The 15,001-nt window shown below is 54.2% G+C and overlaps 1 protein-coding gene across 7 annotated transcripts in view; it reads right to left on the bottom strand.

Moving 5' to 3' along the window:
• The window catches only part of NOS1AP (nitric oxide synthase 1 adaptor protein), a 42,624-nt gene that overhangs the window by 4,481 nt on the left and 23,142 nt on the right, over positions 1–15,001 (bottom strand). The window contains exons 3-10 of one of the 7 annotated variants that reach the window (XM_065841927.2): positions 10,134–10,226; positions 9,709–9,782; positions 9,001–9,109; positions 8,672–8,813; positions 7,298–7,461; positions 6,580–6,747; positions 3,690–3,855; positions 2,989–3,135 (exon numbers count right to left, since the gene is read on the bottom strand). In XM_065841927.2, coding sequence (XP_065697999.2) covers positions 2,989–3,135; positions 3,690–3,855; positions 6,580–6,747; positions 7,298–7,461; positions 8,672–8,813; positions 9,001–9,109; positions 9,709–9,782; positions 10,134–10,226 — 1,063 coding nt within the window. Of the gene's footprint in view, positions 1–196; positions 3,139–3,689; positions 3,856–6,579; positions 6,748–7,297; positions 7,462–8,671; positions 8,814–9,000; positions 9,110–9,708; positions 9,783–10,133; positions 10,227–15,001 lie in introns of those variants that run through there. The other 6 variants (XM_065841926.2, XM_065841929.2, XM_065841928.2 and 3 more) reach the window with 6 other exon arrangements.

Raw genomic sequence — 15,001 nt, 5'->3', positions numbered from 1 at the left:
TCTACCCTCAACAACATTTGGGGCACCTCATGGTTGTCACCACAAGCAAGGGTCCCACAGTGGAGGATGCTGAGGTTGGAGGGGGTCTGTGCAAGGCCAAGGGACATCACCGCCCGTGCTGGCTCCCGGTGTGGGTGGGGAGAGAAGTACAGAAAGAGAGAGAGAGTCAGCAAGAAGGAAGAGACAACAGAAAGCCTTGAGAAATAGAAAGATTTATTTAGCAAAAGCCAGTCGACTAATGACAACACCCAAGGGTTAAGTGCACTTACATTGACAGATTGATCGGTTTCTTGATAGATTGAGTCAACAGTTAGTAACATGACAGTTGTAGGAAAAGAAAGGACAAAAAATATATCTATAAATTCCCAGTCCAGGTCCATAACAAAAGTCAGAGGCTAGAGAGGTGTCTTGGAGGCAGCGCTGACTTAGGAGGAGGATCACTTACACATGTACACCCGAAGTGCAGCAGGATGCTGGCAGGGTCCCACCGGTTCCAGCAGCACCCCCAAGCCCATGGGGCACTCACCACCTTGCCCTGTGGGCAGAGTGCCAGGCAGGAAGCCGAGCCCACAGCCAGTCCCTGCAGCCCCTGGGGGCCCTGCCTGGGCTGTGCGTGTGCAGCAGGGATGGGCAGGAGATGGCTCAGCTCTGCCTGGAAGAGACCTCCTGCTGCTCCTCCCAGGCTCTCCCTTCATCTGTCCTGAACTTATGGCTGAGCTCCTGCCATGCCCCCTCCTGCCTGTGCCATGTCCTGTGTGTGCTGCCATCCCCACCTCTCCCTCCCAGTGTGGCCAGCCTCCCACCTTGTACCTTCACCTCCAAGCGCTGTGTGGTGGCAGTGGGATGTCACAGTCCCCAGCAAAGGGGCTGACATGCAGCGGCACAGGTCAGGGTATGAGGAGGTATTGGCGGCCAGAGGACAGGAGAATCTGGGATGCCCTGCAACTGGGACTTGCTTCCACTTGTGGCCAGGCTGGGAGCTCCCCTGGACACCAGGGTGCTGCTGGGACACTGAAGCATGGCTTTCCTTCCCACTGGTTGTTGCACAGCATCCAGTCTCCTCCTGTGCTGGAGGGTGCAGGGCACAGTTCGTACCAATCCCAGGGTCTCACCCCAGCCTCTCTCCTCAGGAGCCCTCAGTCCTCTGGGGCTGGGGCAGAAAGGAGCAACAGACCTTCCTCAGCAGCCAGGCTAACACCTGGAGGAGAGCAGGAGATCGTGCCTGGGAGATGCTCAGCTAGGGGTTAGGTACAGGCAGATCTAGCACAGACAGAGCTGGTGATGGCGAGAGTGGCAGGGAAGCAATGAAGTGAAACAGAAGTAGGACAGGAGGGTGAACAGGGAGGAAACAACTGTGGCAATCCCCACCTTGTCAAGTGTTTTCACAAGAATCAGGACTCTGGCTCATACCCCTTCAGCTGTGACCTCCTAAGAGACTGCAGCAACAGGCAGCTGATAAATGTGCTTGTAGAAAAGAGACAAGCTCTGGATCCCTTGGAGGCCCCCAGAGATGGCTTAGCCATGGGTGCCTTGGGGTCTGGTGGGGGATCCCAAGAGTTTGGATTCACTTTTCTGGAGGGTGCAAACCAGAGTCATGAAGGAGCCCACCTGCAGACACCAGCAGTTTGCTGCCCACTTAGGGGCAGCACATGTGCCCATCCTGCATAGACCAGATGCCAGCGCTGCGTCCCCTAGTCCTGCTCTAGGGACAAGTGACTGCTTGGGAACAGCAGGGTTTGTCTATAAAGCAAAGCAGGGAGTTTGTGGTGATGGAGATGCAGGGAAATGCTTGAAAACGTGACTTGAGAGCACCAGAAAGGCTCTGAAACATGGCAGCCATGGCGAGGAACCCAAAGACTAGATAATGAGGGGAAGGACACTAGGTGTTCCCATGCTGCGTGCTCCACACCCAGCCCTGCCTTCCACCCCACTCCACAGCTCGGGAGAGGAGAGGCAGTGCCCCCACACCCTCCACCTGCCTCAGATAGGGACAAACTCTGTCTGGGAGGTACCACAAACACCATCACCCTGCCAGGAGCTGCCTGAACCTGGCATGACCTCGTCTCACCCCTTCAGCTACTTCCCAGGCTCATCCCCACTGTCCCTGACTGCCTCACCTCTTGCACACCCACACCAATAGTGCACTGTCACCAACCCCAAATCTCCCGCTAACTCTGCTCTGGCCTCATCTCACAACATCTCCATCAGGTAGACACTCCTGCCAGCAGCTTTGTCCCTGCTCATGGCCCTCCACTGGCTCCTCGGTCCCTCTTGTTCTTGCTCTGCCCTGTGCCTGCTCTCTTTTTCCCCCTGCAAAAACCTTCATCTGTTTCCCTGCTCCCCCTGCAGCAGCATCAGCACAGTGGCTGATCCGGTAGTGTCCCGAGGGGTCCTTTGCTTCTGCTTGACCTCCAAACGCAGCTTGTGGGGGGGACAGGGACCAGGGGGATCACATGCAGCTGTCAGCTCGCTGTTCCATGTGAAGCAGGGACTCTCCCGCCCAGCACACAAGCCCATGCACACTGGAGCACAGCACATCCTGCACACCCCCAGGGCACAGCTTGTCCTCACCTCTGCACACCTCCCAAATGTGTGCTGGAAGCCTCATGCTCCCTCCTCTGTCCACTCTCCCTCCGGGCTGTCCCATCCCTGCCAGGGCTTGGGGGCTACGGCCAGGACCTGCCCCAGCTCCAGTGGGTCCTGGCCGCTCCAGACCACCTCCTGCCGACCCCTACACCGCAATCTCGTCCTCCAGGCTGTCGCCCAGGTCCTGCCTGGGCTGGACATGGAGCAGGCGCGGCGGTTCCTCCTGGGACCAGGAGTCTCGCTCCTCGCTCTCGTCCGTGTTGGACTCGTACTCAGAGGCGATGCCCGACTCACGGAATTTGAGGAGCTCCAGGCTGCCCAGTGCTGGCTCCTCCAGGGCAGGCGGCCCTGAGCTCGGCAGAAAGCGGTAGCACTCCAGCTTCACCAGACAGTCATTCCTACCTATTGGGCTGCCCAGGGTGCTGGGGAAGCCCGAGCCAGGGCCCAGCGGCGGCGGGTGGGTGTCCTCAGGCTGTGGGGTGGTCGGGTCGCAGAGGACGGGGAGGACGTTGGAGCGGAAGGTGATCTCCAGCAGACTGTCCTGGGAGCCTGCTGCAAGGGAAGGGCATGGCTGAGAGGCAGGCAGTGCCACCCTGGAGATCTCCAGCCACCACAGCTGGCTTCAAACTGGACAGTCTGGGGCCATTTGGGTGTCAGCCTCCCCATCACCACCATTTAGAGGGGGTCACTCGGTGCTAGGAGCTGCTGCTGGTCAGCAAAGTGCCAGTTTTGCAGGATAAAAAGTAATGTGACTGTCACCCCAGCTTCTGCAAGGGGCTGATGGCCAGGTCTGCTGGAGAGGAAGGTCAGGGAAGGGCTCTTGGGCAGGTAAGGGGCTGGCCTAGACCATGCAGCCACTGTGGAAAGCATTTGTACAGCTGATGGACATATGTGACTGCCTGTCCATACAGCCCTCCACAGGCCCCTCCCACACGGCATGTAAGCATCCTGCCACACACACACAAGCCATGCCAGAAGGGCACAAATATTCCCCTGCAGAAAACCACTGGAATTACACAAAACCCCCACAAGAAACACCCACATGGATGTCCTGCACAGACCCAGCTAGCTGCGAGGGGAGAGGAAGGGGCAGGAGCGCTTACTAGTGTTGTTCCCCGCCAGCTTCAGCTCCAGTTCCTGCACCTGTTTGACCAGGAGCGAGATGTGTTGCAGCAAGTCCTTGTTCTGGAGCAGGAGCTGGTGCACGCGTGCCTGGGCCTCCAGCCGTGCCGCTGCTTCTGCAGCTAGCTGGTCCTTCAGCAAGTGGACCTATTGACAGGGAGAGATGGGTGAGCATGTGGGAGATGCCTCAGTCCTGGCCATCCCTACCCCTCTACCAGGGCTCACCAGAATCCCACCAAACAAACTGAGGAAGAAGCCACTCCCTGCAGGTACCCACAGACATGATGGGGAAAGTGGGGGCAGGTGGCACTGTCACACCAGGGCACACTCAGCAAATCCAGCACATGGTCCCCTGGTCCCTCTGATGGAAAAGCTGAGGCAAACGGAGGTAGTGCTGACTGAACCGTTGGCTGTGCACACATGTCATAAATGTCTGAGGAAAGGGCAGCCCAGGAGGGAGCCAAACAGATGCGGAAGAGAAGACACACTGGACAGACTGCACCATGCTGCTGGTGCGTGAGGTTGCAGCCCTGTACTGCAAGCTGTTCCTGGCTGAGCTGTCTTTCCAAGCAGGTTTCCCAGGGACAGTGTTTTTCACCAGGCAGGGTCCAGCCAGTGGTGTCTCTTGCTAGCACAGGCTGGAGCATCAGAGCTGCCCCAGAGCTGCTGGCAGCTCTGGCAGGCACGACACGCCTGGAGCAGCACAGATGGCGGAGCGCTGCCGGGACATGGTGGCTCTGGGGACACGAGTTGGCCGCTCATTCTGGCCCTGGGAAGCAATGCCTAGATGTTAGCTGGTGGGAGTCCACAGGCAAGAAGTACATTGATTTCAGCATAACCACCCATACGCATCTGTATCACCAGCACTGCATCGCAAGGAGGTTGGGACGCTGCTGGGTAAGACCAGCCAGGAGGCCTTGCCCAGGGACAGTGGGGATAGGTCTCTATTCTGAGCCTGAGCAAGGAGAGCCCCAGGAGCATGCTCCCGACAAGGGGACAGCAGCACAGAGCCACCCAGGACCCATACCAGCTCAGCATCCCCTCCTGCCATCCAGAGCTACTACAAATGCTCCTCTTCCCAGCAAGGACTGAGCCAGCCCAGGCTTGTCGGGAACCAAGAAAGCATGGGTTTAATGCAAAAAAAAAGTCCAAAACATACAACAACAACACAACCCACAAAAAAAAAACCAAAAAACAAACAAACAAAAAAAAACCACACACCAACCAAACCATCTCCACCCCCCAAAAAAAAAACATCACCAAAAAAGGCAGTTTTACCTTGGCCTAGAAGGTGACCTTGGGGATGAGGGGGAAGCTCTCGGCACCCTGCCAAACCCATGAGCTGCCACAGGGTCCCAGAGCAGCTCAGCTGGGAGCCACCTGCTCTCCTGGCTGGTGTCACCAGCCAGCTGGGGACAACAACCAGGAAGGACTCCTGGCCTTAATTCAGGAGAAGGAACTTTCACAGGTATCTGTGAAACACCTTGCAAAAGCAAGTCTCTGGTCAAGAAGGCAACTAAATGGCATCTCATCCTCAGTCAAGTAGTTAGAGGCCCAGATAATTACGGGATGATCCCCATAGCTATAGACCAAGCACAGATCCTTGCCTACATAGTGGATCTCCCGGCTTTGTTAGTAAAGCATTAAGCCTGTGCCCATCACCACATGTTCAGGGACAAACTGACTTGGTACTTTTTGAGAGAAGATAACAAGTGCCATTGAGAGAGGTGCTGATGTAATGCATTCTGTCATCTGAAAGGCATTTGACGTGACAGGGCCCAACTTTTTCATTAAAAAAGTACAATGATACAAAATCACCACAGTGCATGGTGAAGGGATTAGAGAGCAGCAAAGTGACAGCTCCTGGGACAAGAACCATCTCAGGGTGGGCAGAGCTCCAGGACAGAGAGTCAGCCCTTGGAGAGAGGAGGATGAGGCCACTGGCTGCCATCCCACCAGACAGCCAAAAAATGGTGTTACACTATTTCAGGGTGGTTTGGTGGTTTTTTTTTGTTTGTTTGTTTGGGTTTTTTTTGTTTGTTGTTTTCTTTTTGTTTGTTTGTTGTTTTTTTTTTTTTTTAATCTGGAAGTAGGAAGAAGAAACTGCAGGTAGACAAGGACTGGGAACTATGGAAGGTGAGCAGTCCCCACTACAGAGGGACACGGCTTTGCCTGGCAAGCTTTGCCTGTAGCAACATGATACTTGGGCAGACATAAAGCTCCCCGTGGCGATGCAGGTCCCTCTTCCAGAGGGGAAAGCGACTTCACGTGCCCATGACCCATGAAGGCAGGCAGGCTCTTGGGACAGCAGCACAGCCAGAAGGACCAGGACTGATTTTCTGATGCATAAAGAGGAAAGCCATGGAAAAGCACAGGAAAGTTGCTGAAGCCCATCGCTCACAGGAAGATGAAAGTCAAGCAACTACAGAGAGCTATGGGAAGGGTCAGGGAACAAATAAAGCTAAAGTAATGAGTCGGATAAAGCAGCCAGAGCTGCTTACATGAGAAATACCTGCATGGAGAATTAGTTGGCTAACACTGAGGCCAGGCATTTGCAAGAACACAGGAGCCAAGGGACCAAAAAAGCTGGAGGCACACAGACCTAACGCTAATCCCTGCAGGCTCAACGGAGCCATCACAGGGCACAAGGGCACAGTGAGACATGCCTGGAAACTGTGACAGAGCACACTGTGCCACGGAAAGTGGGGGACGCAGCTTGTTCTGTTCCCACACTCTGGTGTCAGGGTCCACCCTGGCTCAGGTCGGGTCCCCACCCACGGCTGCTTCCCCGCTTCGCTGCTCCGGCAGCGAGGGGTTCAGCAGTGCAATCCAGCCCTGCCATTGCCCCCAGGAAAGAGCTGAGGGGACTACCTGTGCCACGGCCACTTGTGTCTGCTGCTGCTGCTGCTGCAGGAGCTGCTGGAGAAGCTGCATCTGGTGGTGGGCAGAGAGGGGTGTCCCCAGGTCTGGCAGCTGGGCAGACGAGGGCAGCAGCATCTTGGGCGATGCTGTCAGGATGTCTTCAGGGTGGAGACAGCCCTGCAAAACACTGGCATCAAAACTGTGATCTCATGTCCCTCGCCATCGAGAGCTGGCAGGTATACATGGGCTGCAGCACAGAGCAGACCCCCACAGTATCCAGGAAAGAAATTGCTGCATTCAAAGCAAATGCACACTTTGCTGGGGGTGCTGAAAAACTTTGAAGGCAGTATGTTTTCAATTTTGACAAAAAACAAATACTTTTGCAGAAAATTCCTGAAAAGATTCATGCTTCCCATGGGAATTTCCACTGCATTAAAAAAGTCTTTTTTTTTTTTTTTTTTTTTTTTTTTGTGGAAAAACATTCCTAGCAGCTCTGCCCAAGACGCTTTCCGTGTGGCTGCACAGAGCTGAGCCTCGGAACGGTGTTCTCCGGGAGGGCCCCGGGCCCCGAGCCAAAGGGCAGCCCTGCGGCGGCAGATGGCTTTGATCCAAGAGCTGGGGAATGCTGCACAATCCCTCCTGATCCCCGGGTCCCCAGGATGCACAGCAGAGCTGCGGGGCCGGGGCCACGCCATGCTCCGAGAGTGGAGGGACGGGACCCACGCACCTTGGCATTGGCGTAGCCACTTGCCTCCTTGCCCACGGCGTCGAGGTCGGTCACCCCACGGCTGAAGTCGAGGATGTCAGCTCCAGGTAGCGGCAGCTCTACGGCATCAATGTCTGTCTCCTCCGCTGCTGCGGCCGACCTCTCAGCACTGGCGAGGCGGCAGGCTGCGGGAGCAGTGTCAGAGCAAAGCACAGCCCGCTCAGAGCAGGAACTTGCTACTTGGTGTGGCAAGTGATGCCCACCGGTCCCCACCACCCCCATGCTACCCACTCTCCAGCTCCCAGGGGAAACCGGTGCCGAGCGACATGGCTGGGCTTCCTGCAGGGGTTTGCAGCCAGAGACACAGCCAGCCCCAGCACAGCAAAACTGGGAAACAGTGAGTGGCCAAAACCCCTGATGTGGGACAAACAGGCCATCAAGAGCAGAAGACACAGAGAAAGCTAAAGAAAGGTTACAAGAGATTACAGTGAAAAAACCCAGGGGACTGCATATCATGTCTGGGACATGGTGCAGAGGAAAAACAAACAACGGTTGGCCCAGGACAGGCCAATGATTCAGACACCACAACAGCGCTGGCTGCAGAGGCCAGCAGGAACCACAGCACAGCCCAGGCTGCTCCTGCTGGGATGGGGAATGGAGCCCCAGCACGGGCTGTGGGGCAGGCAGCCCATGCATGGACAGGCAGCAGGACCTGCCAGAATCCCAATAGGTGTTGTAGGTGTTTGACCAACCTCCTGCAAAACCTCTGTCTCCCCTTCAGTGCAGCTGCCAGCACCATGGAGCACGGCAGCTCCCCGGGGTCCCACAGAGCCTGGGGTGATGGGGTGGACCAGCAGTGCCCAGCCAGGAGCATCCCTGTACCCCCAACCTGTGGGGCTGAGGAAGGAGGGGAGGCCCGCAGGCTGCCTGCAGCCCTAGGAGCTTGATACAAAATACCAAGCATGGCTTTGCACACGTAAGGAATTGCAGAGGTGGCAATGGACCACGAGCTGGGTCCACAGCAAAGAGCTGGACCCAGCCCTGCAAGTGCTCGAGGACACAGGGAAGGTCTGTGCTTGGGGTCCCTTCTGTGGTAGCAGCAAGGAAATGTTTGCAGCGTGTGCAGCCAAGCATAAATAGTATTTAGGCGTCCAGCAGAGTCCCAGGCACTGCTAATGGGCTCCCAGCAAGGGGGATGTCTGCGAGGAAGACAGCTAACACCTAGCGAAGGCTCCGTGCTGGGCAAGATCCCAGCTTGAGCTTGAGACGCCACAGGCCAGATTGTTGTGCAAATCCCTTCCCTGCAGGTGTCAGCCAGCAAGCACCAGTGTGAGAAGTTAGTGACACTGCAGATCTCGTCTGCCAGGCTCCAGGAACCCCACCCTCACAGAGTACCTGGGACATCCAGGTCGTCCCCGTTCCTCTCGCTGTCTCCATCCTCCTGCCCGTCCGCATTCTGCTGGGTGTGCTGCAGGCTCAGCTTGTGGCAGACCTCAAATGCCTGCCCCACCGTCCGGACGATGCGCATGGCTTGGCTCTGCGGTGGGCAAGGAAAGGAGGAGCATCACCTCAGCTGGGCTGTCCCTGCTCACTGCCCTCCCCAGCCTGCCGCAGCTATCGGGGTCTCTGGGTGCAGCCGCAGGCACCAGAACTCAGGTTACCACAGAGTCCTGTCTCAGTTGTCCCACCCCTCCATGGTGGGATGCGCATCCCAGCACCTTTACCTTCTTCTTGGATTTGAAGACGTTGCACCTGAAGACATTGCTAGACCCATCCCTGGCGATGTAGCTGAAGATCTTTAAGTCCTGGGAGTCGTGAGACACGTAGAATATCCTGCAAGGACAGAAAGGAGGGGTGTATATCATCTGCAACGCACATATTACCCACGGTGCCCAGGAGACAGGCAAGGCCACAGCCAGCACTTCCCAGGGCACGTCCTGGAGTGCTGGCAGATGCCCATCCTCTGCAGCACATCCCTGATAAAGCCCATCAGAAATCTTTTTGGCAGTGGTTTTGCCTCGGCTGGGAAAATTAGCCCACTGACTCAGCAGCAGCAAGCATTTTGTGAAGGTAGCATGTAGCTTCCTCTGCTCAGTCCCCAGGGACAGAGCTGGACCCAGGAGCCCTCCAGGGATGGAGCAGAGCAAACCTCACTCCTTGCCTTGCCTGCTCAGAGAGCTGGCCTGCTTGCTTGGGCGCCTGCTGTCCCCTCCCTGGCACAGCTCCCTTCCACTTGGCTTCCCTGGGATGCAGATGCCTCACGCTCTTAGCTTTTGCCAACGAGACGGAGGAAGAGAGATGGAGACTTTTGGAGACCACAGCAAGTGACAGCAGCTCCCTATGGTCAGTCCCCAGCTCAGTGCTGGTGCAGTGTGGTATAACCAGCACGGTAGAACCACCCAAGTCTCTGTCCCCTCACAAAGCAGGCTTACCTGTAGATGGGATCATGCATGACGAGCATTTTGTTCTCGTCCCAGGCCCATTCTTTTTTCTGCAACAAAAGAAGCTGAAAATGAGTACGTTAGATGCTGCCCTTGAGATCAAGGACAGGGAAGAGACAGTCCAGAGGCAGACCCGGGAAGCTCTTGTCACAGCTCTACTGCGGTTCCCCTGCAGCCCTTTGCTGAGTGCTGGGTCCTGCTGGGGACCAGTGATGTCCCTCACCACCTCCTACAGAGCCCCTCGAGTCCCTTTTGCTCCTGCATCAGGGCTGGTTCGGCCATGCTGCAGGACAACGGCTCGCCCGTGGCCGATCCCAGCCCATCCCTCTTGTGCATCCCAGAAATTCCAAGACGCCTGCATGTCCCCACACTGAAAAGGTAGGAGACCCGCTGCCCCAGGGACCAGGTCTGCCTACCTTCTTCTTCTTCTTCAGAATGACCTTCACACCATCCACCGACACAATGAGGCTCACTTTCTTCTTCTTGATGTTCTTGGCTTTAAACTCATACTGTGGGGGACAGAAGCAAGCACCTGAATTAGTTTTCCTGCACCAGGAAAGCTCCAGGGAGGGCTGAGGAGGCTCCAATGGGAAGGGGTGAGAGGGGCATGGCAAGATTTCCCCGACTCCACGCGCCTCCCAGAGCACAGGCCCACATCAGCCTGTGCATCCATGCTAGGGCATGACGGGGGACATTTTGCCCTGCAGTGTTCCTGTGCCCAGCATCCGGAGGAGCACACCCTGAAGCAATCCAGCCCCTGGCTGTGGATAATGCTGTGCTCAGGTTTGTCCCACTAGCTTGTGGTCATTGCTGACCTCTGGGAAGATAAGTCTCATTTCGAGTGGGGCTTTTTAGGGCCTCTGTATAAAACTGAAGATAATTATTGAGGACTCTGTGAACCTCTCCAGGGGAGATGGGATAATGCAATTACCCACTTCAATGAGAAGTCACTGGACAGGAAAAAATCAACAGGAACTTCCAAAGATCAGTGACTAAACACAAAGCCCTGACCCAGCCCTGAGGAGAGAACAAGATCCCCCAAAATCCAGCCACTTTTGCATTTGAAGTCTTGCAAACAGGGAGGGAGCTGGTGGGGCAATAGGCTAGATGAACAGCAAGCTCCCACTGTGGGATTTCTGGGGAGTCCCATAGCTAGTCTACCACAGGTGCAGCCCCATCAGGTACCTGGGGTGCTGGTCCCACAGGCAGGGTGCTGTGCACAGCCTGGGGACAGACCCTCTGTGCCCGCCCAGCAGCAGAACAGCCCCACATCCTGCACCTCACATGCCCAGGGAAAAGGAATTTAACTAATCCGCTCATTATTTCGCCAGTCTCTCTGCAGAGGGAGCAGAGGGCAGGCACCCCAGTGCCTCCAGTCTGCACCGAGCCTCCTTGTGACATTTCCAGCACGGCGTGATGTATTAACTCTGGCAGCCGGAGCCAGCAGGCAGGAAAAGCTGCTAGCCCTGACCTGTGATCAGATGATAAAAGATCCCAAAATACAATTCCTCAAAGCCATTTTAGAGTTGCTGATGTGGATGGGAGATTACAGATGACTCAGAAAACAGTGGGGGGAAGGCAGCTCTGCCCTCCCCAGTGCACCCACCAGCCAAGCTCCAGGGCTGATGCTGTGGTGATGGGCTGGAGAAAGCAGAGCTCAAGCTCCCACCATGGCTACAGCCAGCCTCAAAGTCCCCAGCACAAACCCATATGCTACTTGCAAGGCTTATTCCTCATGGAGAAGGGTCTCACCAGAGTCCCTCACCAAAGAGCACACCAGGGTGGGTTTCCAAAACCCTTCTCTCATATTCCTCTTCCCTGTCATTACAAGCAAGAGGTGAAACTGCATCCAGGAGCCCCCCCCGTGACTTGCTAAGACACGAGATCCTGGCAGTGTGTCTGGTACCTAATACTAAAGAAATGTCTTAATTTAGCACTGAAAAGGTGAGCTCCAGCCTGGTTACCTTGGAGTAACTAACCCAGCACTTTCTGAAGCTCTGCATGTGATTTTTCTGGGAGCCATAGGCTGCGCTAGATGCTCTCTGCAGCACCCTGAGTGACTGCATGGCACCTGCTGAAGATGCAGCTTGATTTATTGGTCCTAACGATCATTGATTATAAACATCAAGCTGCTTTTCCGAGCTGCTGAAGCCATGGGGTTTCTATTTTGGGACATCCCAAGTGCTAATTAATGTGGGCTTGGAAGAGAGAGCAACCCTGAAAAATATCTCAGGGTTAGTGAGGCTATTTTTAGGCTGTTTTTTGGGTAACAGCCCCAGAATAGCAGTGCAGACAGGCCAGGACATTTCAGCAAAGATGCTGCCCAGCTCCGGCATATGTTTCAGGGACAGAATCTCTGCAGAGCTCCTTGGAGAGGCTCCCACAATCCCTGACTGCAGGCAAGCGATTCTGCCCAGGCTTGCCCTGAGCGTGGCAGCAGGGAGTGCCATGGGGAAAAGCTCTTCTGCCTCTGCCACGCTGAGGCCAAAGCAAAACTCCAGCAAGAAGGGAGCAAAGAAGTCAAATTCTCAGACAGGCTGGCCGGCCAGATTTGTTAAGCCCTTGCATAAAACCAGGCCTTTATCCTGACGCCAAGGCGAGAGCCAAGCTTCTTTGCAAGTCTGAGCCATGTGCTTAGAAAGCTATTGCACACCCTGCGCCAACCAGAGCTCATTAGCACAATCACTCCAACGAGCACAGATACTCTTTGGGATACGTTTCCCATGGAACGAAGCGCTGCTCTAACCCATAAAATGCTAATGAACTCATGCTCACTGGGGCTCTAATGAAACACTAACCGTAACTTAATAACACATTAGCAAGGAAGAGGATTCAATAAAGCGGCAATTCAGCTGAGCTGCCTCTTGCACCTCTGGGCTGCGTGGGGGAGATGCACTGGGTTCCATGCGCCAGGAGCTGTGTTGCTGGTTTTCACAGACTTTTAAATTTGAGTTTGGGCAAATAGGTGCAAGAAAGGATGAAAAGCAGACCGAACCGAGAGTGAGCACGTACTGCTCTGCAGAGCCTGGCACACTGTTCGTGTGCTGCCACCCCCCTGCTTACAGCCGCAGCCTGCAATGTGCTTTGCCTTGTTCACCAGGCTAGTTCAGCAAACCAGAGGCATTTCAGCACAAGCAGCGGCTCTGGCTAGGGTCAAAGGAACCATCAGGTCTGCGTGATTCTTCTAAGTGAGATTTGAGCCACAGAGACTGTAAGGGATGAACTTCAAACCGCACAGGGCAGAATCAGAGCTGCCGGCTCATGGCACAGCAGTTGACGTTAGCAGTGACAGCAGCTGCCACCACCAGCCCTGCTCAGTACACTGCCATGCCATGTTGACAGGACCTGCCCTTGCTAACACCTGCCCTGCAAGCCTGTTTATGAACGGGGCAATAAGAAACCTCTCCCTGTAAAACTGATCGGGACCTCCCTGGCTTGGAGTTATTCTTGATCATAGCTCTGTCTGCTCTGGGCACAGAAATCTGCTGGGTTTGTCCGCGTTTGTCAACATCCCCCCTTCTGCTGTAAAATGGAGCGAGAAAGCTTAAGAGGGATGCAAACCATTAGGGTTTTAGTCTTCCCTGTTTCTGAGAAGAGAGCAGAGGTGACGGCAAGGTTGGAAATGCCCCTGAAGGGACTCCAGGACCATCTGCATAGTCACATCCAAAACCAGTGGGCACCAGCTGACACAGAGGTGAAGAAAACCCGTACGCTTCCAGGGAAGCTTGGACCAATGCCACACAGCCCTTGCTGGGAATATACCCTGCATCCCCAAAAGTGTGCTAAAAATCACACCATCACTGCTAACGAGCTTCTCACCAGGCCAATGCAAAACTGTGTGTGTGGCCAAGCAAAAGCAGGGTTTCTCAAAGCTGCCAGTGTGGGACCCGCTCTGGTGCCCAGAGGGGATGGGGATGATGCTCAGGAGCTGGTTGACAGCAATTCACCCCACTCTCTCTGGATACAGCATTTTGGCCTTAGGTGACTCCTGTTCCCTTTGGTTTCTCATCATGTAGCATTTTGCTGTATTACTCATAAATAACTGAATGCCCAGAAGGGCTTTCTTGGCTTTCAGTCCAGGTAGTCTGCCCATCTTGGGTACACTTCTGGATTTTGAAATATCTGTAACAATACTACAAGTTTGGGCTAATGATATTAATTCTTGGCTACAGTCTCAATTATGAAAAGGAAGTATTAGATCACTTGTAAACTCCAACCAGCTAAAAAGTTAATAAAGATTACCCCTTAATTTTACACTGCCCACAAAAAACAAAAAAACAAAAAAACAAAAAAACAACAACAAACAGTTCATCTTCTCAATTAGGAAAGAAACATCTATTTCATCAGGCCACAAGAGCCTTACTATTGACCTCAGGTTAGTGGGAGTCTATGTTCAACATCTGTCTTTTATGCAGAGTTTACTGTTTAAATAACTTCAGATGGAAAATAATGCCAGCTGGTGTATGCATCATTGCGCAACACACTCCTCCTGGCAGAGCATTAAAATTACCCTTTGTGGAGAACAGAGTAACATATGTTGCTTAATAGAGAGCTCATGTAACCTTGTCAGCTTAGAGTAAAATTATGTAGGAATCCGAGTGTGATGGGTATGTGTGAAAAGGACAGAAAACTCAGATTCCTTAGAAACATGTTACCCATCGCTGTCATGCTGTTTCTACGTGGTAAAAGTGTCAGAAAACTTGTAACCACGTACTGTAGTGGAGGTTAGGAAGATCAGGGAGATGATATCTTTCTAGATTCCTCATCCTCTCATATTCACAAGCACCTGAAAAAGATGAACCTGAATAAAAATGCCCTCATTTCATTACAGCCCATCTAAACTGCAGTGGGCACAGGTTTAAGTCTGCCCACTAGCACTCTCCATAAGTAATGGAAGCTACCACAAATGCTATACTGTCAGATTGTGCTAACAGTATTCTCTAAATACAGCAGCAGAAAGGAAAGAGCACTGGAGAGGAAAAGAGAATGATTTAAAATACAGTATGATTTGGCACAGTAGCAAACATGCACTCTGGTCAGGAGTCTCACAGATCAGAAGAGAGTTCCCGACCATCTCATCTACAGGGAACAGCGGGATGGTGTCCAGCAGACACGGGCTGCCACACGGCAGGGAGGAGAGCCAGCACCACCGCTCCTGAGAGCCCGTCTGTGAGACTGGGAGGGCAGCAGAGAGCCAGGGCTACCTGGGCATGAAGCATCACTGCCCTTGCTGTCGGTTGCTGCCCCGAAAGCAGAAAGGCACCTGCCAGCTGGCATCTCCCTT

The sequence above is a fragment of the Patagioenas fasciata genome, chromosome 6 (assembly GCF_037038585.1).
Source record: "Patagioenas fasciata isolate bPatFas1 chromosome 6, bPatFas1.hap1, whole genome shotgun sequence".
In the NCBI taxonomy this organism is placed as follows: domain Eukaryota; kingdom Metazoa; phylum Chordata; class Aves; order Columbiformes; family Columbidae; genus Patagioenas; species Patagioenas fasciata.
Note: the sequence above shows the minus strand (reverse complement) of the source record. Positions and strands in the feature narration are given on the sequence as shown.